Source organism: Papio anubis, chromosome 16, assembly GCF_008728515.1.
Source record: "Papio anubis isolate 15944 chromosome 16, Panubis1.0, whole genome shotgun sequence".
Taxonomy (NCBI): domain Eukaryota; kingdom Metazoa; phylum Chordata; class Mammalia; order Primates; family Cercopithecidae; genus Papio; species Papio anubis.
Genome location: NC_044991.1, coordinates 14,469,769 through 14,495,874, shown reverse-complemented (window position 1 = coordinate 14,495,874; position 26,106 = coordinate 14,469,769). Strand labels below are relative to the sequence as shown.

The window sequence follows — 26,106 nt, the reverse complement described above, 5'->3', positions numbered from 1 at the left end:
GACAGCTCTAGAGATTCATGCCTCCTCCCAGTGCTAAGCTGCTTTCACGCTTAATTTTCTAACTGTTTACTTATCGGGTGAGAGGGATGGGACTGTTTTCATTGATTGCCCTCAGATACCTCTGGGAAGTTTGAGCTCAGGGACACCTGCTCCTCAGCTGGGGACCGCGGGCCATGGCTCCACCACCTGCCCTTCAGGGTTCAAGCAGAGGACATACACTCTTAGTAACCTAGAGGGGTCTCACCACACAAATGTTCACCCCAACAACCATCATCAAGGCCACTGGCTGGTCAAGACACAGCCCCGGAAGGACAAGGGAGAGAGGATGCTGGAAAGACAGAGTGACCATCACCAGGGAAAGACTTCATTCTTGGAAGGACGTCAAACCTGGGGGTGGGTCTGTAGCGGGGCCGCTGTTTCTTCTCCTGTATCCAACAGTTCTAACTCTTTGACTTTCTGCATTTTCGGTTCTTTTCCTGGCCTTCTCATTGCTGGTTCCTGCACACCTCCCCTCTATTCCTGCCCCAATATATTCTTCAGTCTAAAGTAAACTGCTTCTTCCCATTCCCCACACTCTCCAGTCCCCTTTCCTTCCTTATTCCTGGCTCCAGTGTTCCTGCCTTCTCCTTGGTGCACTTACCATCTGCATTAACCACTCCCCTGCTGTGCTCAGCTACAGAAATGCCAAAGTCACTAACACTCACTCACTTCCATAAATTATACCTTGCCCTCCTTATGCCCCTAATAAAATGTCTGCATTTTGTCCTGGCCTGTGCCAGGCACACTTTCCCTGGTGGCTGATCTGCTCTGGGGTCACTGGTCTTGGCCCTACTGCAACATCTCATGGATCTTGATGAGAACGTTGAGCTTCCCCTCCAGGTCCTGAGCTTGTTTCTTCAGCTCCTCAGCTAACTCTGACTTTGCCCCCTGAAGCAAGTGCTTTGTCTCATACACAGTGTTGACCACATCCAGCAGAAGCAAGATGGCTCCAGTGGCTGCACCCACGGTCATGGCTCCTCTGCTCATTGCCAGGGCGGGGCCTTCAGCAACCCTCTCAACCTGTTCACCACCTTCAACTGAGATTCGCCCAATGACCTGGGGGGGTGGGCCATATGCTCCTAACTGAGGGTTGACTCTGCCTTGTCTGATGGCACGGATGTCCCTCCCAATGCGTTGTGTGAAGGTGGAATAACTGTCAACTAAGGTAAGAAAGTTGGGTGTGTTCCCACCCACAAACTCCTTCACCACCTTCACTGCATCGGTGCTGCTTTGGTCCAAGCTGCGAGCTTGGTTTCGTGCCTGCAATTGCTTTACTAGTTCCACGACACTGCTGGTAATCCCAGTCACAGCAGATGCTGCTCCTAGACCCGCTCCAGTGCCCATGAGCAAAAGACTGAGTCCTTCAGAGAAGGGTGCCAGACCCAGGCCAAGGAGGCTCAGGGCACCAGAGGTAGTGCTAATAGAGTTGGCCACCACATTGGTAATGGTGGTGCCTCTGTGGACCCGCTGAACCTGGTTTGCGAGGGAACGGAGCATCTTTATGTGATCCTCAAGCTCCTTTTTCAAGCGAGGAAACTCTTTCAAAAACCACTCCCTGTGCTGCTGGTCTTTATCATGGCGGTTTTTGTCCTTCGTGACCATGTGACTTACAAGCTTGTTCAGAGCTTTACGGAGCACATCTGCCTCATCCCTGCACAAAGAAAGGTTAAAGGATTAAGAAATGCAGTTTCCCTGTCTGTGAAATGAGCTCCATGCGATCTTTATCCTGTGTAAAGTGCGGAGCTTTCACTATCAATCAAATAGAAACAAATTTTACAAATGGAAAGAATTTTCTTCCAAACTCAAACATGCTTTGTTCATCATAGATACCCTCAGTACTCTATTCCATATTTGAAATAAATATCTTAAAATACCCCAGATGCTCTTCGCGGGTAGGTGTTTGATAAAGTGCCTCCTCACTCATGGGCAGGTCAACAATCGCGGATCGCCAAAATGTTTGGAGAGGGGAAAACTCTGCAGATGAACAAAGCATCGTGAGAGTGGGACAAAGACACCTTATTTCCAGGATGGCAGCAAAGTGAAGCATGAACTTTCCCAAAGAGAGGCCTTCCTGTCCCTCTCTCAGCTCCTGGGAAGTGATCTCCAGGCTCCTGAGTGTCCTGCCTGGTAGGAACATCTTTCTTTGCCTGGTGATTTGGCCAAGGGACAGTGTAGCAAATGTGATGGATGATGGGGTTTCTGGCCATTTGGTGTCTTCTGACTTCCAGAGGACCTTGGGGACTAAAGGTGTGAGACCTCAGGGAGGGGCTGGAGACTACAGGTCAGTCACCAAGTGAGGGCAGCCAGATCCAACCCCCAGCAAATATTCTCTGTTGGACACTAAGACATGGGTTGAGAAAGACTTCTCCTGACTCCCAGCTGCCTCCAGCGGGGCGCTTCTGAGCTTCTTCTCCACTAGGCGCCGACCTTGGCCTTCCACACCCACCCACTGCTTTCTGGACTTGCACCGCCCCAGCTCAGCAAGAATCGCTCCAAATCAGTTTAGGGAGGGTCCTCCCTGCTTGCTGTCTGAGCACTCTTTGCTATCTGATCATGCTCCTCACCCCCAAAATTGATGGGTGAGTGTCTGACCTGCCTTTAGCAAGAATCCTGTTAGGCCAGTTTAGCAGGAACCCCCTACTCTGGTGTCTCCTGTCAGAACTGTTCCATCTCCTGCCCCTCACCCTGGTGTTGGCTGTGACTCCCTCTCTGTCTTTACTGTATTTGGAGCTGGGCTCAGTCTCCCTCCCCTGTAACAACCGTCCTGAATAAAGGCTTCCTTCCTGATTTCATGTGATTCACAGGAATGTTTCCTTAACTGGGTGAGCTTCCCTGGTTGGCAGCACCCCATGTATTTTGTCCCACATTGACACAGGAGATCACAGCGTCCTGAGGACAATGAAGCTTCACACCTGAAACCCTCCCAGACGGTGCCCTGTGTGTCTCTTCCTTAGGCTGATTTTAATCTGTGTTCTTTCCCTGTGATAAGCCACATCATGAAATAGCAGTTTTTAGTGAGTTATATGAATCCTTCTAGTGAATTATAAAATCTAAAGATGATTTTAGGAATCCCCATTAATTTGCAGGTGGTGTCAAAGGTAAGGTGCCCTCAGACATTGCCGTCTGGCTACCTCTGAGTACTTTGAATTCAAATAAAACCAAACCTCAGAGAGACAGGAGATCACTTTGCCTGGCGTCTGCTCCCTTCCAAGGCCTCACGCCCTTTCACTTTCTGGCTGAAGGCTACTGGGTCCGGGCACTGCCCCAGTTAACTGGAGTGGGAGATCTGGGTATTCATTCTGGCTCCACATGGACTCTCCAGGCACCTTGCCGCCTCCTGACCTACCCCCTGCACCCCCAACCTTCCAGGTCTCACTTGCAGATGTCACCAGCCTAACTGATGCCTTAGCAGTGACAGCTTCACCTGTGTGTACGCCAAGGCCGTGTGCAATTTTATGGAACCTCTAGAAGACTCAGGACACTTTCAGAACCATCTATATAAATTTCTAATGCTGAAAAGACCTTAATTTGGACAAGATGTTAGAAGAAGTGTTTTCCTTCTTGGTTGGGGACTTGTCAGTCTACTCAGTACCCTTGAAATTACATAAATTGGCAGCAACTCATTCTACTATGGAGATGGTCACTAAGGCATACTGCTTGCCATTGTCAGGGGCTTCTTTGTGTAGAAGAGAAGAAGATCCCAAAGGGTAGCCCAGAACTTGCCAGTTCCCAGGCAGGGTGTGAGAGACACAGGCAGCCATGACCCTCTATGTCCATGAGTGTTGGGATCATCCCGACAGAGAAGAAATATTCCTCTCCCACTCACATGTCCTCTGCAAGTTCATGACCCCCTTAAGTTTCAAGCCCTTGGTGCCTCTCTTGCCACACCCTAGTCCCAGCCCTGGTGCTCCAGCCTTCCTACTTGTCCTACAAAAACAAGGTTGACTCTTGCTGCATCCTGACCCCAGGCTCTGACACTGGTCCTGGTCTCTCTTGGCCTTTGGGCAGGATCTTGGTCTTGGTTCCCCACATTTGACCTGGAGTTCACTCTAAGGCCTTCCCCACACTCCTATGACATTGACTTGCTATTTCTATTGGACAGATGACAGTTCCCAGTCTCCATGACATAAGCTTAGAGCCCAGGGACAAGGCACAGACAGAGCTGGGAGGAAACCCAGTGCTGTCCAAGTCCACTCCAGCCTCTCAGCATCCTGGACCAGCAGAAGGGTCCTGCTGTGTTTATGGAATTCCTCAGATGAGAAGAAATGGTCCCAGCCAGCATCCCCAGGAACACGCATTGGTTAGGTCAGGATTTTTCTGACTTGTCCCAAAGGAAGTCCTGCTGGGCTCCCATCTTCAAGAAGAAGACCCTTAATCCTGGTCTATTTTCACTAAGGTTGTTAGATGTTAACGTTAACTGTGCACCTACTATGTGTCAGTCATTATGCTAAGCACTTTACATGCATGCTCTCATTTTTCTCACAATCAGACTCCATGGATGAAGAAAGGCTGAAAGTGAGAAAGTAACTTGCAAAGTTCCCATCACTAGCAGATGGCAGAAGTGACCCTGTCCTTGTGGGCTTCCTGTCCCCTCAGCCTGAGGCTACTCACTGCCAGCGAAGGACATGGAGGAAATACTCTTCCTGGACTGCTGAGAAGGTCATCCTCAAGCCCAGCAGAGGGGCCTGCCTGGAGGAGGTGTGCATATCAGGGAAAACTAGCCCAAGGGAGATCTGGGTGGCATCACCGGGGTTCCCCACGGAGGTAAGCCAGTGGAGGTTACCTGGACAGTCCAGCAGCAACCAGGAATTCGTTCCAGGCTCTACCGTCAGTCAGCAGTTGTAGCAGATTCTCTCTGCTCACTCGGTCTTGGAAATACTTAAGGGAATCCTCAATAAAGGTGCTACTCTCTAGTTGGAAAGAAGAAAGGATAAGGTTGGAGAAAAGTGTAGGGGAGCGTAACAACCATTGCGTGTAAGTTGGTAACATGTTAATTTTTCCTGCACAGCTGTGAAGTGGGACATCTTTGATGGAGTCATCAGTGCTATAGAGGGATTGTGGGCCCCCAAAATTCATATACTGAAGCCCTAAACTCAAGTGCCTATATTTGGAGATTGGGCCTTTAAGGAAACATTTAAGACTGAATGAGATCACAAAGGTAGGGCTCTAATCCTATTAGAGGTCTAGTGTCCTATTGTAAGAAGAGAAAGATACACAAGAAGACCAGGTGAGCACACAGCACAAAGGCAGCCTCCTCAAGCTAGCAAGAGAGCCCTCCCCAGACTCCAACCCCTTAATTTAGTAAACCATCAAAGACAGAAACCCCAAACCCCACTGTGTCCGACTGGCTCTTCTGAGTCCGCCTGCACTCCCACCCCTAAGCCTGTGCTTCCGCTTTGCAATAAAAACTGATTTGCTTTTTCTTTGACTCAAATTGTTTCTCTCAAAGGAGTCAAAAACCAGGACAAGGCTAAGGTCTGGTCTCACGTGGATTTGGAGACTTTCGTAAACCCACCGGCACCAATGTGACCAGGAATTTTCCAAAAAGGTAAACCAAAACAGGCAATTTTGTAACTGCAACCAAATAATATCCTTCTTGCAGTTTCATATTCACCTGATCATCATTGTCTTCCACATTTTTTCACCAGAGCATGAAGCCTCCTCCAGTTTGGTTTTCTCAATTCATGAATTCTTACTCAAATAAATGTTACTGTGCCTCAGATTTTTCTTTGACAAGGGGTATCTGAGATCATGGGAATGAGGCCCTGCCCAGGGCAGTCATCCCTGGTCAGCAGGTGCTTGTGATGGGCAGGGCAGGGCAGCTGCCCTAACACAGCTTGGCGGACTGGGTGGCTTCCACCTGGAATCAACAGGGACAGGTAGAAGTGATGGAAACTAACCCTTAGAGAGGCCCTACTGTGTGGCAGGCTCTGGCCAGGCCAGGTACCCTTGTAATATTTGATCCCCATGAAAACGTAGGGAAACATTATTCTCGTGCAGGAGAGGGGAGGTAAGGAGCGCCAGGTCACACAGAAGAGATGTGGCAAAGGCCAGACCGAGGTCCAGTCAAGTTGGAAGCTGGGTCAAGCACGATACATTCTCACAGGGCCACTCGGAGCAGAGGGGCTGGTGCAGAGCAAGAGCTGGAGGGAGGGGACTGGCCTCTGCTGGAAACAACCCAGGGTCAGCCAGGAGCAGAGTGGGAGGTGAGAGATCAGGGCAACAGGTCAACCTCCTCTCCCACCCCTCCCCTCCTCCTGGACCCTGCTCTTCCCCCATTCCCCTCCCCTGCTGGTTCCACTTCCTCATGGCTGTCCTGCCCCACTTGAGTCATTTGGTAGGTGCCAGGGTAGGGAGGAAGTTGGCACCTGGGCCGTGCCCTCCTGAGGAGAAGTCAGGACACAGATGCCCTCAGAGACCCCTGAGTCCGGGGACTCCACGTGACCTCTCTTGAGCTCAGGGCAGACTCATCGGCCTCCTTCTCCATCTGGGTTCCTCTGGGGCTCACTCAGCTGTGGAGGCACCACCCTCCATTCTAGGTACACGTAGGAACCAGCCGGGGAAGAGGGAGTGAGCCTACCTGGGTTCATGGTGCCAGCGGCCGGGTTACCAAGGGGCTTTCCTTGGAGCTCTCCAGTCACTGTTCAGACTGGAAGGTTTTTCTTAACCCTAGAGGAGGAGAAAACAAATTGTGGGATCGAACATAAGCCACCTGTGTGCAGAGGGAGGCTGGAGGGGCTGGGTCTTTACAGAGCCCTCTGTGGTAGTAGCAAATGTCCAAAGTGTTTCTCTATCTCCTGGGGCCCTGCCAGCTAAAGTTTACAAAAACTCCCCTCGTTCCAGCTCCCTCTGCCCTCACTCTCACACCAAGGCAGGGTCCTCTTGTCCTGTTGGGGTATGAGGAGAAGATAATCCGAGAAGGGGCAGCCATCTGATCCTTACAGAAACTATGGAGTCCATACACAGGAATAGAGATGGGGAAGAAGGTTCTGACAATGACCTGGGCCTGGGAACATGTGTGATAACTGGTTGATGATAGCCAGTGTGTATTGCGTGTCTGTGATGTGCAGGGCTCCTTACACGTGTCTCATTCGATGACCACACACAGCCCGGGAGATGGGTACCACCTTCCCATTCAAACACAGAGGAATCCACAAAAGTTAGGGAACCTGCCCGTGTTTTCACAACAGTGCTAGAGCCAGGACGTCTGCTTCAACCCCATGTCTTCAATGACTGTGCTCTACTCCCTTCAATATACAATATTGAGTCTTGTATACACGCTCATGGGAAATGACTCCTCATTGCAAATCCGTGTCTCCCACTCTGTGCTCAACTCTTCGTCTTGGTGAATTCACTGCTGCTGCAGCGGACAGCCTGTGTCCCCGTCGCTTCTCTAAGGTCCTCTGTCACACAAAGACCTGGATCCTGCCAGATGCCGGCGCAGCCCCTGCTGTGGCTGCCGAGCCCTCCTGGTGCTGTCCTGTCCCCTCTGCTGTCCTCCCTGGCTGATGGACCTTAGGGTGCTTCTAATTCTTCATATAAATTATGCTACAATGAATATCCTCCTTCATATAAAACTGCCCACATTTGAGATTATTTCCTTTAGATATTTGTAGGAGTAGAATGACTAGGTCAGAAGCTATTAACGTCTCAAAAGTTTTTCTACCTAGAGCCACTCTGTATGCAAATTGCACCAATTCACACTCAAACTAGCAGTACATGAAGATGCCCATTCTTTCAGTCTTCCTGGCTCTCAGTAGTCTTTTCTTTAAGAAAAACAAAACAAAACAAAACAAAACAAAAACACACCTTTATTCTTTAAGACAAGGTCTTGCTCCTGGTATGTAGCCCAGGGCAGAGAGAGCTGGGGCCTCGGACACGCCCGATACTTGTGAGGAGCTGCACCCAGGATCCCATCCTCCTTGGTCCTTGTTGGCCTGGCTCCCACCCCTGTCTGGAGCCTCTGCTGGGCGGTTGAGGCCAGATACTGCCCCTCAGGCTGGACTAGGACACAGTGTGTACTCCATGGGTGAGCCTGCAGGTTGGTCAATTCCGGGAAGGGATTTTGTTCCTGGAAGACACCCCAAAGGCGCCTGGCCCAGCCCAAGCCCTGCCCAACTGAGAGACCTGGAAGGGGAGCCCTCCTTCCCACCTCAGCTCTGAGCCAAGCTCTCCAGATGCAGAGGACAGAGACTCTCAGCAGAGCATCTCCCTCCAAGTGGGTGTAGGGCATCCTCCTTGGGCAGGGAGAGAGGAGTCGAAATGATTTCCTGAGAAATCGTCATTTTCTGTTTTAGTTTTGAGAAACTGTCTTGCTCCATCACCCAGGCTGGAGAGCTTTAGGGCTATCATAGCTCACTGCAGCCTAGAGCCCCTGGGCTCAAGTGATCCTCCTGCCTCAGTCTTCCGAGTAGCTGGGACTACAGGCACACACCACCACGCAGGACTAATTTGTTAATTTTTAATTTCAGAGAGACAGCATCTCCTGTGTTGCCCAGGCTGTCTTGAACTCCTGGCCTCAGGTGATCCTCCCACCTCTGCATCCCACAGCACTGGATTACAGACCTCAGCCGTGGCACTGCACCCTTCTGAGGATCTTCGATGAAAAGCCAGGGTCAAGTTCAAACCCCGTAGCGGGGCACACAGGCCCTCTGATGCTCTGGCTCCCACCTTCCTCACTGTTAGGCCGGAATCTAGATCTAACATGGCGGTATCACCCGGCATGGCAGGCCCTTTGTTAGGACTTCCCACCCTTCACTTCCTGCTAAGACTCTCAGCGCGTGAAAAAAGCCCACGCCCGCCAAAGAACCCCCGCTCTGCGCAAGCTCCTGGTCAGGTCATTCCCCAGAAATCAAAACCTAACTCAGGAAAACCAAAATCTACAAACCCCACCTACCTCGCCCTATAAAAGGCCCCTGATACCTTGGCCCTCCCCCTAGAGGACCGGTGAACCTCGCCTGCGAGCCCAGTAAAGGCTACCTATGTTCTCATCTGCCTCGGGTCTCCTTGCTCGGCTCCCCATTTACATTACACTCACCACTCCCTGTCGCCACAGTCACCTTGGGTCCAGGCACCCACTGACGCCCTGCTTCAATGCCTCCTGGACCCATCTACTCCTCCCATCCCCAGCCTCAGGCCTTCGCTCAGCTGCTCCCTCGCCCTGGAATGCCTCCCCCACTGTCCCCACCATGCGCAAGTCACCCGTCCTCAGAGACCCAGCCAAAGCTACCTGGTCCCTGTGCCATCCCCCAATCCTCCTCAGGCTCCCTGAGCACTCTGCTTTCCGGAGGCAGCTCTACCTGTGTGTGGCTCTTTGGGCCTCTGTCTCCCCTTTAGACTGAGCATCCAACGGGGACCCTGTTGTGTTCCCAGCTGCATCCCCTACGACTGACTGGGATGCCCTCCACCCTCCCTGGCACAGCCTGGAGGAAATCCCAGGTGCAGGAGGCATTTACTTGAACTAAAAGCAGCCAGCCTTTGGATGACATGGCCCAGCTTCGGTTTCACTTTCAGCTGAGGAATTGAATTTAATTTTTCTTTCTATCTTGATGGGCATCTCTTTTTGGTGAAGAACAAATAAGACCATGACTCAGATTTCACAGAAATTTCCCCCCTGATTTCAGGTATTTTGGCAGCTCTATCAGGTTTTCAAGAGGGGAAAATCTCAGGCTGGCAGAGGAGGTGACTTGCCCAGAGTCACACAGCTCTTGGAGGGTGGATGGGAGGCCAACATCTGCCCTTGTGACTGTGATACTGAAGCAAAAAGGAGTGATTTCAATAATCCACAAGTCTCCAGGTTTGATGCTGCTTCTACAAACAGAGATCTAAGCTGTCACTCCTGTACTTATACTCACAATTCCAGTGTGGTTTTTGAATCTCATGATTGCAAAGCTGGCATCATGCCACAGACACCGTTCTACAATGCGACCTTCTCACTTCCCCTGTCTCAGCCATGTTTCCCATTAGGGACACAGCACAACCTGTTTCTTCTCCATCCCCCCAGAGGTCTGAACAGAGGGACAGAGGTGAGGACCAGAGACATGAAGTCCTATGAGCCACCTGCTCAGCCTCCTGACATGGGACCCTCAGCAAGTCCCCTCCCAGGGCCTCAGTTTCCCCACAGGGCCTGCCACAAGTAGGTGTTCCGACTCAGGGTGGGTGAGACAACCTCTGGGTTCCTTGTTATATCAAAAGAAATATATTGTCCCCATTGGGCCTCAGCAGCAGCATCCTCTGGCCAGCCTGGGTGTGGCCAGGCCACAAAGACACCCCGGGCTCCGGGTCACCTCCCCTCCTCCACCTTCTTTGATTCCTCCAAATTTCCCAAAGAGATGGGCACCTCCAACACCCACCTTTCTTCTGGGGTCACCTGGCCATGTCTCAGGCAGTCAGAACCAGAGCTTAGCCCAGGGAGCTTTGTGAACCCATCTGAGCTGCTTTTCCCACCTCTCTTTAAGGGCACAGCAGGAGGGAGGGAGCAATCAGACTCAAGCCTGGGTGCAAATCCAGGCTCTGCCACTGCTTTCCTGTCTGATCTGAGCCAGTTACCTAATCTTTCTGAGCTTATCTACATAAGGTGAATGATCCTTCCCTCCTGCAGCTATTGTGAGAATAAGGAGATTGGGAGAGGTCACACCATCCCCAACTTACCAAGGAATCTTCCTCTGACAGAGACGGAGCAAGATCCAGCTGTTCTGAGCTGTGTGGATCCCACCTCCAGCTGTGCACCTGTGTAATAACCAGACACATTCTCCGGCCTCCCAGATATACCCAGGAATTTGAAAGGGAAAGTGAAAGTCACAACTTCCCAGCAGCTTGTCATCAAGCACAGCAAACAGGCTGCTCGCCAGCACCATTTGCAGTCCAAGTCCAGCCTTCTTGCTGCTGCACTTAGAGAAGCAGCCCCAGACCAGACATTCAGCTCCCTCTCTTCCAACCCACCTGCCTCGCATCCTCAGGGTTCAGGGTCTCTTGTGTCACCTGCCCATGTCTCAGGCAGTCAGAACTAGCGTTGAGCCCAGGGAGTTTTTTGAACCCATCTGAGCCGCTTCCCCCTCCCTCTCTGCAGTTTAAGGGCACAGCAGGAGGGAGAGAGAAATCAGACTCAAGCCTGGGTGCAAATCCAGGCTCTGCCCCTGCTTTCCTGTCTGATCTGAACTAGTTAGCTAACCTCTCTGAGCTCAAGAAAGACCTGTCACTGACTGACTGTGGGAGCCTCCAGATTACCCCCCGTCCTTCCGTGCCCCCACACACCTCAGATGCCTGCCTTACTCCCACACATGCCATCAGCATTAGCACAGTCTCCCATATGTGCTGGGTAGATGCTTATTGCATATTTATTGCAATGCTGCTGGGGTTATTTTTTGTTAAGTTTTTGATACAGAGTCTCTCTCTGTAACCCAGGCTGGAGAGCAGTGGCCCCATCATAGCTCACCGCAGCTTCAAACCCTGGGGCTCAAGCCATCCTCCCACCTCAGCCTCTGAGTTGCTGGGATTACAGGTGTCCACCACTACACCCAGCTAATTTTTTGTATTTTTAGTAGAGATGGGGTTTCACCATGTTGGCTAGGCTGGCCTGGAACTCCTGACCTCAAGTGATCCACCTGCTTGGCCTCCCAAAGCACTGGGGTTACAGATGTGAGCCACCACACCCAGCCCATTGTGTCCTTCTTATGACTTTGTGTCTTCATAGCTTAGCTCCTACTAATAAATGAGAACATTTACAGGGCTCTTCCCACTTCTGCTTCTACTTTTACAGTTTACAAAATTAGCTGGGTGTGGTGGTGCGTGCCTGTAGTCCTAGCTACTTGGGAGGCTGAGGCAGGAGAATCACTTGAACCCAGGAAGTGGAGGTTGCAGTGAGCCGAGATCACACCACTGCACTCCAGCCTGGTGACAGAGTCTCAAAAAAAAAAAAACATATATATATACACACACACACACACACACACGTATATATATATATATATAGTTGAAGAACAAGGAGAAAACGTGAAAGGAAATGTATATCTATATATCTATATGTCTATGTGTGTATATATATATGAACAAGGAGAAAACGTGAAAGGAAATGTATATCTATATCTACATATCTATATATCTGTGTGTGTATATATATGTGAACAAGGAGAAAATGTGAAAGGAAAGTCAAATCTTGGGACCCCAAACTCACTGGAAACAGTTGAGCTTGGAAATGGAGCCACTCCAAAACCTGCCTTTGTTTTTGTTTCTAAGCAGATATTTGCAAACACAAAAGACAACATATTCCCCAGGTGGCCTCCTTCACAAATTGCTCACAAAGAAATTCCTTCTGGGTCCCCAAAATTTTTACCCTGAGGCAGATTTTGTGTAATTTCATGGTGGCAATGTAAATTAGCAACTTACCTTGACTGGTATGTGGCAAAGAGCAAGACTTCTGCCCATCCTCAGAAAAATACACATACGCCTACTTCCTCCACTCTATGTTTATTTTTATCTTATAGAAAATGTAGATTAACTGTGCATGAGACGAATGAATAATTGACTGTTCCTCTACCCCCTCCTTTCATAGAGAACCTGTGGATTCAGGGAGGGCTAATCAAAGCCTCACAGGAATGTGACCACTCACCTCATTACCTATCCTGTCGTTTTTCCTTTCCTCCTCCTACTGCTGCTTGACTTTACACATTTAAATACTGAAGCCCTCACAACCCTCTGTGAAAAATGAGTGGGCCCCAGATCCTCCTGTGACTTGTGTGCCTTTTTCCTGGGTGCATCCTCAACCTTGGCAGAGAAAACCTGTAAACTGACTGAGACGTGTCCCAGACTTCCTCTCCCCTTGCCTCAGTTTCCTCATCTGCAAAATCAGATCATAATCCCGGCCCATTGAGGGGATGACTATGAAACTCAATCAAATGGAGAAGTATTTGCAAATGGAATGTATTGCAAAATGTGTTGTGCAGTCCCTGTGTAATTGGTTGTAGTTTTGTTTAGTGTGCTGTTTTCTCAAATACTGATTATGCTAGCAGTGAAGTTGTCATGTGGAGAGACTGAGGACCTCTGCTTAGTCAGGATGTGGTGAGCAGTGGTATTAGCTGTTGTCTTCTCCTTCCTGGAAATAGGGTTATTCTGTCCTGCCTCACCTTTCTGTTCCTGCCTCACAAACTAGGGGTGTGTGTGTGTGTGTGTGTGTGTGTATGGGTGGGGGGAGGTGGCCACGATGCCCCCAGAGATGTTTGCTGAGGATGAAATAGGCTTCCATGGAAGGGTCAGGTTGGCTTTTGTGGTTTAGCTGCCTCTGAGGCCCTTCTGCCTGGGGCAAAGCACAAAAGTCCAACAGCAATCTGGTTGCCTGACTTCTTAGCCATGGAAGTGTGGTGAGCAGTGGTCTCTAGTCCCTCCACCCAGTGTGCCTCGAGAGTGGAACATGGGGCGGCGGCCTCTGCTGGGGAGGATGCTGGGGCTTCTCTGAAAGGAGGCAATGCCTGATTTTGTCATTGAAGGATGAGCGTGATTTTTCCAGGTGGTGGAAGCAGGTGCTCCTGGCAGAAGATCCCACATAAGCAAATATCTAGAAGACACAAGGCATGGCCTTCAACAAGAGCAGGCCTGGTACGGTGGCTCATGCCAAGGTGGGAGGATCGCTTGAGGCCTGGAGTTCAAGAGTAGCCCAGTCAATACAGTAAGATCCCATCTCTAATATTTATATATTTTTTTAATTAGCTAGGTTGTTGTCTCATGCCTATAGAACCAGCTATGCCTGGTTCTATTGGCTCATGCCTATAGAACCCTGAGGTGTGAGGATGGCTTAAGCCCAGAGGTCTGAAGCTGCCACGTGCTATGATTGTGGCAGTGCACTTCAGTCTTGGTGACAGACTGAGACCCTGTCTCAAAAACATAACCAAAATAACCCCAACAGCATTACAATAAATATACAATAAGCATCCACACGGCATGTGTGGGAGATTGCACTTATGCTGATGGCATGGGCGGGAGGAAGGCAGGCATCTGGGGAGTGTGGGTGCACGGGAGGACGGGGAGTAATCTGGAGGGTCTCACAGTCTGTCAGTGGCAGGTCTTTCTTCCTGAGACCACTGCAGACTCCCAACCCTGAGGATGCGAGGCAGGTGGGTTGGATGAGAGGAATCTGGATGTCTGGTCTCAGGCTGCTCCTCTAAGTGCAGCAGCAAGAAGGGCAGGGCTGGACTAAAGATGGTGCTGGGGAGTAGCCTGTTTGCTGTGCTTGATCACGAGCTGCTGGGAAGTTGTGACTTTCACTTTCCCTTTTGAATTCCTGGGTATGTCTGGGAGGCCGGAGGACGTGTCTGGTTATTACACAGACTCATAACTGTAGGTGGGATCCACACAGCTCAGAACAGCTGGATCTTGCTCAGTCTCTCTGTCAGGGGAAGTTTCCTTGGTAAGTTGGTGACAGTTGACCTGCCCCCATCTCCTTATTCTCACAGCTTTTGTAGATAAGCTCAGAGAGGTTAGGTAACTGGTTCAGATCAGACAGGAAAGTAGTGTCAGAGCCTGGATTTGCACCCAGACTTGAGTCTGATGTTTCCCCCCTCCTGCTATGCCCTTAAACTATACAGGGTGGGGGAAACAGCTCAGATGGGTTCACAAAACTCTCTGGGCTCAACTGTGTTTGGACTGCTGAGACACGGCTGGGTGACCCCAGAAGGAAGGTTTGTGTTGGGGATGTCTGTCTCTTTGGGAAATTTGAAGGAATCAGAGAAGGTGGAGGTGGGGACGTGACCCGGAGTCCGGCCTGTCCTTATGGCCTGGCCACACCCAGTAGGGCCCCAGGGTGCTGCTGCTGAGGCCCAATGGGGACAACAGATTTTTTTTCAGGTACAAGGAACTCAGAGGTCATCTCATCAACCCTGAGTCTGAGCACCACCTTGTGCCAGGCCCTGTGGGGAAACTGAGGCCCCGGGAGGGGGGTGACTTGCCGAGGGTCCAGCGTCAGGAGTCATAGGACTCCACGTCTCTGGCCCTCACCGCTGTCCCTCTATTCAGACCTCTGGGGGGATGGAGAAGAAACAGGCTGTGCTGTGTCCCTCATGGGAAACATGGTTGAGACAGGGGAGTGAGCAGGGCGCCTTGCAGAATGGTGCCTGTGGCGTGATGCCAGCTTTGCAATCATGAGATTCAAAAGCCACACTGTGGAACTGTGATCATAACCACAGGAGTGTGAGCTTAGATCTCTGTGTTTGTAGAAGTAGAATCAAACCCGGACATTTTTGGATTACTAAAATCACCCATTTTTGCTTCAATATCAGAGTCACAAGGCCAGATGTTGGCCTCCCCTCTGCCCTCCAAGAGCTGTGTGACTCTGGGCAAGTCACCTCCGCTCTCAGCCTGAGATTTTCCCCTCTTGAAATCCTGATAGAGCTGCCAAAAGACAAGAAATCAGGGGGGAAATTTCTGTGAAATCTGAGTCACGGTCTTATTTGTTCTTCACCAAAAAGAGATGCTGAAGCCTGTAACCCCAGTGCTGTGGGAGGCAGAAACGGGAGGATCACTTGAGGCCAGGAGTTCAAGACAGCCTGGGCAACACAGGAGACGCTGTGTCTATGAAATCAAAAATGAACAAATTAGCCCAGCATGGTGGCATGCACCTGTAGTCCCAGTTACTCAGAAAGTTGAAGGAGGAGGATCACTTGAGCCCAGGAGCTCTAGGCTGCAACAAGCTATGATGGCACCAAAGCCCGGAGCCTGGGCGACAGAGCAAAACCATTTCTCAAAAATGAAATGAAAATGGTGATTTCTCAGGAGGAGCACACGTCTCAACTCCTCTTTTCCTGCCCAAGGAGGAGGCCCTGGAGCCCATGACATGGAGGGAGCCTCTTTGCTGAGAGTCTTTGTCCTCTGCATCTGCTGAGCTTGGCTCAGAGCCCTGAGGCAGGAGGGAGGGCTCTCTGTCTGGGCTGCACAATTGGGGAGGGCTTGGGCTGGACCAGGGCCATCTGGGCTTCTTCTAGGAACCAAAGCCATTTCCCGGAATAGACCAACCAGCAGACTCGCCCAGGGAGGACCTGCTGTGTCCTAGTCAAGCCTGAGGGGCAATATCCAGCCTCGGTATTCAGCAGAGGCCCCAGGTCAGGGTCTGAGCCAGTCCAACAATGACCAAGGAGGATGGGATCCTGGGTGCAGCTCCTCATAAGTGTTGGGCGAGTCTGAGGCCCCACCTCTCTCTGCCCTCCTGCTCCTCTGCTCTCTTCTGGTCCTCCTGTGTCCTCATGGCTCATGAGATGGTGTTGAAATGGCTGTCCTGGCCCAGGGGGTCATACAGTGAGCAAAGCAGGAACAAGGGGAAGGGAACCCCCTCTCCTGTCACCCCTGTCCCTTACAGCAAGAAGTGCCCAGACGCCCCACTGCATACTGCCCTGGTGAACTGCTGCCCAGGACTGGGTCCCCCTTTTACCCTTGCTGCATGGGGTCCCAGAAGACAGACATCTGTGTGTCTGAACCCTGAGACAAAGGCAGGAAGGGGAAAGAGGGAGGCGAGTGGCTTTTGAGGAGGGGGCTTTTGTATGAGAGCTGGAGGATGGAACCCCATCAGGGGGCCCGGAAACCACTGAGCTGTTAAAATAAAGGCTGCAAACAAAGACCAGCTGCTGGAAGTGGGTGTGCCAGGAAGTGAGCAGAGACACATGGTGAGAAAAGAGAAATGGTAATGCCTGGAGCCGCCCCTATGTGACTGCGATGGGCCTGAAGCCGTGTTATTATTATTTATAGTATCATTATTAGTCATTTTCATCTTATTTGTACCCTCCATCTCTCCTCTCCACCTTTTCCTAACATTGTATCACCAGTTTTATGTCTTCCATTAGCAACTTTGTAGCTGTAAACAATTTACTTACAACTTTCTCATGCCCTCAGTTTTGTACCTTAAAGTATTTTTAACTTCCCTTAAAAAAATGACGATATTAATCCCTTTCTCCTCTGCCCAGTGCCTTCCGCTGATCCCAACTGCTACCTTTGTGCTTTAAATTTTGTACTAATTGGTATTGGTAACAAGTATATTTAGTTCTCAAATTTACATGTTGTGCATATGGTTTTTTGTTTGTTTGTTTGTTTGTCCTAAAGAAGAGACTACTGAGAGCCAGTGAGACTGAAAGAATGGGCATCTTCATGTACTGCTAGTTCGAGTGTGAATTGGTACAACTTGCATGCAGTGGCTCTAGGTATAAACATTTCGAGATGTTGATAGCCTCTGACCTAGTCATTCTACTCCTACAAATATCTTTAGGGAAATAAAATCAAATGTATAAAGTTTTACGAAGGAGGACGTTCTTTTGTAGCATAATTTATATGAAGAATGAAACACCCTAAGGTCCACATCAGCCAGGTGGGACAGCAGAGGGGACAGGCAGCACCACAGGAGGGCCTGCAGCCACAGCAGGCTGCGCCGGCATCTGCAGATCCAGGTCTTGTGTGACAGAGGACCTTAGGAGAAGGATGGGACAGGCTGTCCGCTGCAGCAGTGAATTCACCCAGACGAAGAGCGAGCACAGAGGTGAGACACGGATTTGCAATGAGGAGTCATTTCCCTCATGAGCGTATACATGACTCAGTATAGTATATTGAAGGGAGTAGAGCCATTGGAAGACGTGGGGTTGAAGCAGACGTCCTGGCTCTAGCACTGTTGTGAAAAACACGCGTGTTCCTAACTTTTGTGGATTCCTCTGTTTGAAAAGGGAAGGTGGTACCCATCTCCCGGGCTGTGTGTGATCATCGAATGAGACACGTGTAAGGAGCCCCTGCACATCACAGACACGCAACACACACTGGCTATCATCAACCAGTTATCACACATGCTCCTGCGCCCAGGTCATTGTCAGAACCTTTTCCCATCTCTATTCCCAGGTAATGGACTCTAGTTTTCTGTAATGATCAGACGGCTGCCCCTTCTCTGATTATCTTCTCCTCATACCCCAACAGGACAAGTGCACTTTTCCTTGCTGTGGAAGTAAGGGCAGAGGAAGCTGCAGCGAGGTCTCCGAATGCAGGTGAGACCGGACCTTTGGGGCCTTGGCCCAGGTTTTTACATCGAAGAGAGAGAAAGGTTGTCTGCCAAAAGCAAAAGCAAATCAGCTTTGATTGCAAAGCGGAAGCGCAGGCTCGGGGTGGGAGGCATGGTCCCAGAAGAGCCAGTCGGGCCCAGTGTGGTTTGGGGTTTCTGCCTTGCTGCCTTTATTAAATTAAGGGTGGGGCTGGGCGCGGTGGCCTGCCTGTAATCCCAGCATCTCTTTGGGAGGCCGAGGCGGGTGGATCACGAGGTCAGAGATCGAGACCATCCTGGCTAACATGGTGAAACCCCGTCTCTACTAAAATACAAAAACTAGCCGGGCGTGGTGGCGGGCGCCTGTAGTCCGCCACGGGAGGCTGAGGCAGAGAATGGCGTGAACCTGGGAGGCGGAGCTTGCAGCAGCCAAGATCGCGCCACTGCACTCCAGCCTGGGCATACAGCAGCGCGAGACTCCGTCTCAAAAAAATAAATAAATAAAAATAAATAAATAAATAAATAAATAAATAAATAAACAAGGGGTGGAGCAAGGCCACATTTCGGGAAGAGGTGGGAATTTCCTGGAACTTGAATGGGGTGGGTAACACGCAGTTTTGTACCAAACATGGGCATACATGGAACTGCTGTGGCGCGGGTGGGGGTGGGGTTTAGTGAGACAAGGAGGGTATGATTGAGTGTGAGGCGAAACGTGAGTCCGACCCAGCACTGAGTTAGATCTTACTGGTCTTAGCCGGATTGGCCACTTCCTGTTTGTCAGGGTCCTGTGGGCCCGTCGCCTCCCCCTGTCCCTGCAGCTGGTTTCAGCAGCTCCTTCTGTGTCCGTCATGTGAACCTGCTGCCTGGAGTTCTTGTTTCCTCTGTGACCTCCCAGTATTCCCATCTCAGCATGGCCCGCTGTCAGCTGGCTGCTCGTGACTGGCCGAGGTTAAGTTTTGTTTGTGTCTAACAGAAGCGCCCATCTGATATGATCCCAGTTCAGTTTCCCACAGCTTGCAGTTTAAGGGGGGTGACAGCCGTTCTCAAGGCCTCGTAGGTATTGTTTGCCCAGGACTGTTTCAGGGCTGGATTTTGTTTTAATTTTGCTTTTATATCCACCAGCCCCACCCCATCAAGAAATACACACATTTAGTGCTGGAGGTTCCCTCCATCCAACCCTGGGTTTCCTTCCTCCTTTTGGTGAAGAAGGAAAAAGAAAAAACAAGACAGGCCCTCGCTCAGCCGAGTCAGCACTGCGTTCATTTCCCTAAGCCCCATTTCCTCAGGACGGCTTTCTCCCCTTACAGAGTTGCAGTGGCAACCAAGTCAGCTCTGCTCAGGAACCGCTCTGGACAGCAAACTGGCCTGTGCTGAGTCCTGTCCAAGACCAGGGGAGGGCGGGGAAGATTAGAAGCAGAGAGCTCTCAGCCCACCCCGGAATCCTTAGGAAGGGCTGGGCTGGGGGACCGAGGGAAAACTCTCCCCGCAAAACAAAGATAATCTGTGATTTAATAACAGGCCCAGCTGGGTTCAGAGGTGACAGTGGGAAGCCGTGTACCCTGAGACCAGCCTGCAGAGGACAGAGGCGACATGGAGGTGTCTCAAGGATCAGCGCTGAGGGTCTCGCCCCCGTGCCCCGTCAAAGAACCTCCTCCACTGCCCATCTGAGAGTGCCCAAGACTAGCATGCCCCTTTGCATGGTAGTTGTACTCAATGCTGTGGAGTTTGAGAAATTATTTTTAACCTTTAAATACACCCACAGGTAAGCTATAAGGGAGAATGCAGAAACCACGGGCATTTTTAAAACATAAGGAGTTTTAATGTTAAGGAGTTGAAGGAGCAATGTCAAAGAAACGTTGGCCTTGGAATCAAATCCTGAGCTTCCTGCTTGATGGTTTTGGGCAGCTCTCACTCTCTGGATTTTACTTTCTTCTTCTGTGAATTAAGAATGAGGTGGCCGGGCGCGGTGGTTCACGCCTATAATCCCAGCACTTTGGGAGGCTGAGGCGGGTGGATCACGAAGTCAGGAGATTGAGACTATCCTGGCTGACACGGTGAAACCCCATCTCTACTAAAAAAAAAAAAAAAAAAAAATAGCTGGGCGTAGTGGCGGGTGCCTGTAGTCCCAGCTACTTGGGAAGCGGAGGCAGGAGAATGGCGTGAACCCAGGAGGCGGAGCTTGCAGTGAGCCAAGATCGTGCCACTGCACTCCAGCCTGGGCGAAAGAGCGAGCCTCCGTCTCAAAAAAAAAAAAGAAGGAGGTCTCTTTTGTGTCCACAGCAAGGAACAATTTTACATCGTGTCTCAGTGCACACACAAATACATACCGGTCCCAAGTTCCTTATCTGCCATTCCATAATTTCCAGATCCCTGCAAACCACATATTTTGGGGGTAGCTGACTTTGAGAGTAATCCTGCTCTGTACTGATTTGAGTTCTTTATAGGCCTACCATTATTTTTTACATTTAATGTGAATATTTGCTTGTTTCACTGTTGAAACATGCATGGGTTTGATTACAGGGAGCAGTCCAGCCTCTGCTGGGAATGGTCAGGAATATACCATATGCACCCCATGTCCTTTCTAAAATAGTGAAAATTCGGAATGCCTAAACACATCTGGATTCCAGGAATTTACCTTAAGGGATATGTATTTGAAATAACTCACAAAAGCAATACTCACCCCTGCTATGCTTGGTACGCTCTGATATTTTCAAATTGATTTTCTTTTTAACATGCTGCTCTTGAACCAATGATTTCATAACCCAATGATGTGTTGAAACTCACATTTTGAAGACAGGGGTATAAAGTGTTTGACACCCAACAGGCATGTGGCAGATAGAAGTGATCACTGGGATGTTTCCACTTCCTTGGCCTGGAAGGCTCACTTTGTGTTGGTGCTGAGCTGAAAGGGATTCATTCCTCCCCAAAGCACTGTGGCACTCCCCTGGTGTTTCAGTGTTCTCAGGCTACCATGGTAAAATATCACAGGCTGGGTGACTTCAACATCTGGCTTTTCTTTTCTCACAGATCCAGAGGCAAGAAGTCCAAGGTGAAGGTGCCAGCAGGGTTGGAGTCTGGGGAGGACTCTCTTGCTGGCTTGTGGAGGCTGCCTTTGTGCTGTGTGCTCACGTGGCCTTCTTGTGTCTCTTTCTCTTCTTATAATAGGACACTAGCCCTCTAATAGAATTAGAGCCCTACGTTTGTGATCTCATTCAGTCTTAATTGCCTCCTTAAAGACCAGATCTCCTAATGTAGTTACCTGAGTTGAGGGCTTCAGCATATGAATTTTGGGGATACACAATTCCCTTGATAGCACTGATGATTCCATCAAACATATCCCACACCACAGCTGTCCAGGAAAATTAACATGTAACCACCTTTTATGCAATGGCTGTTATGCACTCCCACACTTTCCTCCAACCTTATCCTTTCTTCTTTCCAACTAGAGAGCAGCATCTTTATTGAGGATGCCATTAAATATTTCCAGGACAAAGTGAGCACACAGAGTCTGATACTCCTGCTGACTAATGATGAAGCCTGGAATGAATTCGTGGCTACTGCTGAACTAACCAGGTAACCTCCATGGGTTTACCTCCATTGGACGCCCCAGTGATGCCACCCAGATGTCCCCTGGGCTAGCTTTCCCTGACAGACACACCTCCTCCAGGCAGCACCCTCTGCTGGGCGTGAGGATGACCTCGGCACTCCAGGAGGAACATTTCCTCCCTGTCCTTCGCTGGCAGTGAGTAGCCTCAGGCTGAGGGGACAAGAAGCCCACAGGGACAGGGTCATTTCTGTCATCTGCTGGTCATGGGAACTTTGTGAGTTACTTTCTCACTTTCAGCCTTTCTTCATCCATGAAGTTTTATTGTGAGAAAAATGAGATCATGCATGTAAAGTGCTTAGCATAATGACTAACACATAGTAGGTGCACAGTTAACATTAATATCTAACAACCCTGGTGGAAATAGAACAGGGTTAAGGGTCTTCTTCCTGAAGATGGGAGCTCAGCAGGACTTCCTTTAGGACAAGTCAGAAAAATCTTGACCTAACCAATGCGTGTTCCTGGGGATGCTGGCTGGGGCCCTTTTTCTCATCTGAAGAATTCCATAAACACGGCAAGACCTTTCTGCTGGTCCAGGATGCTGAGAGGCTGGAGTGGAGTTGCACAGCGCTGGGTCTCTTTCCGGTTCTGTCTGTGCCCAGTCCCTGGGCTCTAGGCTTATGTCATGCAGACTGGAAACTGTCATCAGCCCATAGGAATAGCAATTCAATGTGATAGGAGTATAGTGAAGGCCTTAGAGTGAACTCCAGGTCAAAGGTGGGGAACCAAGACCAAGATCCTGCCCAAAGGCCCAGGGAGACCAGAGCCAGGAGTCAGGATGGAGAAAGAGTCAGCCTTGGTTGTAGAACAAGTGGGAAGTTTGGGGCACCAGGGCTGGGACTAGGGTGTGGCAAGAGAGGAACCAAGGGCTTGAAACTTAAGGAGGTCATGAACTTGCAGAGGACATGTGAGTGGGAGAAGGATATTTCTTCCCTGTCTAGATGATCCCAACACTCATGGACATAGAAGGTCATGGTTGCCTGTGTGTCTCACACTCTGCCTGGGAACTGGCAAGTTCCGGGCTACCGTTTGAGACCTTCTTCTCTTCTACACAGAGAAACCCCTGACAATGGCAAGCAGTATGCCTTAGTGACCATTTCCATAGTAGAATGAGTTGCTGCCAATTTGTGTAATTTCAGGGGTACTGAGTAGACTGATAAATCGCTAACCAAGAAGGGAAACACTTCCTCTACCCTCTTGTCCAAATTCAGGTCTTTTCAGCATTAACAATTTATATAGATGGTTCTGAAAGTGTCCTGAGTCTTCTAGAGGTTCCATAAAATTGCACACGGCCTTGTCGTGCGCACAGGTGAAGCTGTCACTGCTAAGGCATCAGTCAGGCTGGTGACATCTGCGAGTGAGACCTGGAAGGTTGGGGGTGCAGGGGGTAGGTCAGCAGGCGGTAAGGTGGCTGGAGAGTCCATGTGGAGCCAGAATGAATACCCAGATCTCCCACTCCAGTCAACTGGGCAGTGCCCGGACCCAGTAGCCTTCAGCCAGAAAGTGAAAGGGCGTGAGGCCTTGGAAGGGAGCAGACGCCAGGCAAAGTGATCTCCTGTCTCTCTGAGGTTTGGTTTTATTTGAATTCAAAGTACTCAGAGGTAGCCAGACGGCAATGTCTGAGGGTACCTTACCTTTGACACCACCTGCAAATTAATGGGGATTCCTAAAATCGTCCTTAGATTTTATAATTCACTAGAAGGATTCATATAACTCACTAAAAAGTGCTATTGCACGATTGTGGCTTACCACACAGAAAGAACACAGATTAAAATCAGCCTAAGGAAGAGACACACAGGGCAGAGTCTGGGAGGGCTTCAGGTGTGAAGCTTCATTGTCCTCAGGATGCTGTGATCTGCTGTGTCAATGTGGGACAAGACACATGGGGTATTGCCAACCAGGGAAGCTCACCCAGTTAAGGAAACATTCCTGTGAATCACATTAATCAGGAAGGAAGCCTTTATTCAGGATGGTTGTTACAGGGAAGGGAGACTGAGCCCAGCTCCAAATACAGTAAAGACAGAGAGGGAGTCACAGCCAACACCAGGGTGAGGGGCAGGAGATGGAACAGTTCTAACAGGAGACACCAGAGTGGGATGTTCCTGCCAAACTGGCCTAACAGGATTCAGGCTAAAGGCAGATCAGACACTCACCCATCAATGGTGGGAGTGAGGAGCATGATCAGATAGCAAAGAGTGCTCAGACAGCAAGCAGGGAGGATGCTCCCTAAACTGACAGGGCGATTCTTGCTGAACTGGGCGGTGTAGGACCAGAAAGCAGTGGGTGGGTGTGAAAGGCCAAGGTCGGCGCCTAGTGAAGAGGCTCAGAAGAGCCCAGCTGGAGTTTGATCAAACAGAAAGTCTTTCTCAACCCATGCCTTAGTGTTCAGAGTATTTGCTGGGGCTGGATCACAAGCTGCCCTCATGGCTGACCTGGAGTCTCCAGTCCCTCCCTGAGGTCTAACCACTTTAGTACACATGTCCTCTGCAGGTCAGAAAAGACACCAAATAGCGCCAAACTCCATCATCCGTCATATTGCTATACTGTCCCATGGCCAAATCATCAGGGAAATAAAGATGTTCCTACCAGGCAGGACACTCCAAGAGCCTGGACCCAGGAGCTGAGGACAAAGGGAAGGTCTCTCTTTGGGAAAAGTTCATGATTCACTTTGCTGTCATCCTGGGAATAAGGTGTCTTTATCCCACTCTCACTGTTCTTTGTTCATCTACAGAGTTTTCCCCTCTCCAAACACTTTGGCAGTCACGGTGTTGACCTGCCCTTGAGTGAGGAGGCATCTTTATCAAACACCTACCATGAAAGAGCATCTGAGATGCCTTTAAGATATTTATTTCCATATGGAATAAGTACTGAGGGGTATCTATGATGAACAAAACATATTTGAGCTTAAACTCTCTTCATTTGTAAAATTTGTTTCTATTTGATGATAGTGAAAGCTCTGCAATTTACACAGGATAGAGATCGCATGGAGCTCATTTCACAGGGAAACTGCATTTCTTAATCCTTTAATCTTTCCTTGTGCAGGGATGAGGCAGATGAGTTCCGTGAAGCTCTGAACAAGCTTGCAGAACACGTGATCAGGAAGGACAAAAACTGGCAAGATAAAGACCAGCAGCACAGAAAGTGGTTTTTGAAAGTTTCCTCTCTTGAAAAGGGACCTTCAGGATCACATAATAAAGCTCTATATCCTTGCAGACGGGGTTGAGCAGGTCCACAGAGGCACCACCATCACCAATGTGGTGTCCAGCACTGCCGGCGTTATCTCTGACATCCTGACCCCCCTCAGCCTGGGTCTGGCACCCCTCACAGATGGAGTCAGCCTTGTGCTCTCAGAAACTGGGATGGGGACAGGAATAGTGGCCACTGTGACCGGGATTACCAGCAGTATTGTGGAACAAGCAAAGAAGTTGTCAGTACAACGCCAAGCCGGAAACTTAGACCAAAGAGACCCTGATGTAGCGAAAGTGATGAAGGAATTAATGAGTGAGAACACACCCAACTTTCTTTCCTTAGCTGACAATTCTTACCAAGTCATACAAGGCATTGGGAAGGACATCCGTGCCATCAGAGAAGCCAGAGCCAACTCTCAATTGGTACCATCTGCCAGACCCCTTGAGATCATTGGAATCTCAGCTGAAAGCGATGAAGAGGTGGAGAGAGTTACTGAAATCCCCGCCCTGGAAATAAGCAGAGGAAACAAGGCTCTGGGTGTGGCCACTGGAGGCATCTTGCTTGTGCTGGATGTGGTCAGCCTTGTATACGAGTCAAAGCACTTGCAAGAGGGGGCAAAGTCAGAGTTAGCTGAGGAGCTGAAGAAGCGAGCTCAGGAGCTGGAGGGGAAGCTCAACATTCTCACCAAGATCCAGGAGATTCTGCAGGCGGACCAAGAACTGTGACCCCAGAGCAGGGCAGCCACCAGGGGAAGTGTGCCTGGCACAGGCCAGGACAAAATGCAAACTTTTTTTTTTTTTTTTTTTGAGATGGAGTCTCGCTCTATCACCAGGCTGGAGTGCAGTGGCACGCTCTCGGCTCACTGCAAGCTCCGCCTCCGAGGTTCAAGCCATTCTCCTGCCTCAGCCTCCCGAGTAACTGGGACTACAGGCAAGCGCCACCATACCCAGCTACTTTTTGTATTTTTAGTAGAGATGGGGTTTCACCATGTTGGCCAGGATGGTCTCGATCTCTTGACCTCATGGTCCGCCTGCCTTGGACTCTCAAAGTGCTGGGATTACAGGTGTTAGCCACCACGCCAGCCAAAATGCAAACATCGTATTAGGTGGATAAACAGGGTGAGGTAAAGTTTATGGAACTGAGTGTTAGTGACTTTGGCATATCTGCAGCTGAGCACAGCAGGGGAGGGGTTAATGCAGATGGCAAGTGCACCAAGGAGAAGGCAGGAACACTGGAGCCAGGAATAAAGAAGGAAAGGGGACTGGAGAGTGCGGGGAATGGG

The 26,106-nt window shown here is 50.1% G+C and overlaps 2 protein-coding genes across 6 annotated transcripts; one reads left to right on the top strand and one right to left on the bottom strand.

Annotated features, from left to right (window-relative positions):
- Window positions 1-342: 342 nt before the first annotated feature.
- Window positions 343-11,216, bottom strand: LOC101005530 (apolipoprotein L2-like). Of its 5 annotated transcripts, XM_031656338.1 has the most exons (5): window positions 10,981-11,216; window positions 10,690-10,767; window positions 6,620-6,708; window positions 4,823-4,949; window positions 343-1,690 (listed from the first exon to the last, which is right to left on the bottom strand). In XM_031656338.1, exons 3-5 carry the CDS (start codon window positions 6,627-6,629, stop codon window positions 829-831), a joined length of 999 nt encoding a protein of 332 aa, XP_031512198.1. In that variant the 5' UTR covers window positions 6,630-6,708; window positions 10,690-10,767; window positions 10,981-11,216; the 3' UTR covers window positions 343-828. The 5 variants fall into 5 exon arrangements, with proteins under 5 accessions (XP_031512198.1, XP_021777199.2, XP_009215488.2 ...); XM_021921507.2 differs by having other exon boundaries at window positions 10,690-11,216; XM_009217224.4 differs by lacking the exons at window positions 10,690-10,767; window positions 10,981-11,216 and adding an exon at window positions 8,605-10,680.
- Window positions 11,217-20,230: 9,014 nt separating this feature from the next.
- On the top strand, window positions 20,231-25,653 carry LOC101005180 (apolipoprotein L2-like). Its single transcript, XM_031656337.1, is given in 3 exon segments — window positions 20,231-21,604; window positions 24,678-24,788; window positions 24,790-25,653. Coding segments are annotated over 3 exon segments (1,062 nt in total). The 5' UTR covers window positions 20,231-21,413; the 3' UTR covers window positions 25,550-25,653.
- Window positions 25,654-26,106: the final 453 nt, after the last annotated feature.

What these genes read in the sequence shown, in the direction of transcription:
- LOC101005530 (XM_021921507.2), bottom strand. An exon ending in GTTGCTGCTGGACTGTCCAG is followed by an intron (nt 1,691 to 4,822) that starts GTAACCTCCACT and finishes TTCTTTGTGCAG; the next exon opens with GGATGAGGCAGATGTGCTCC.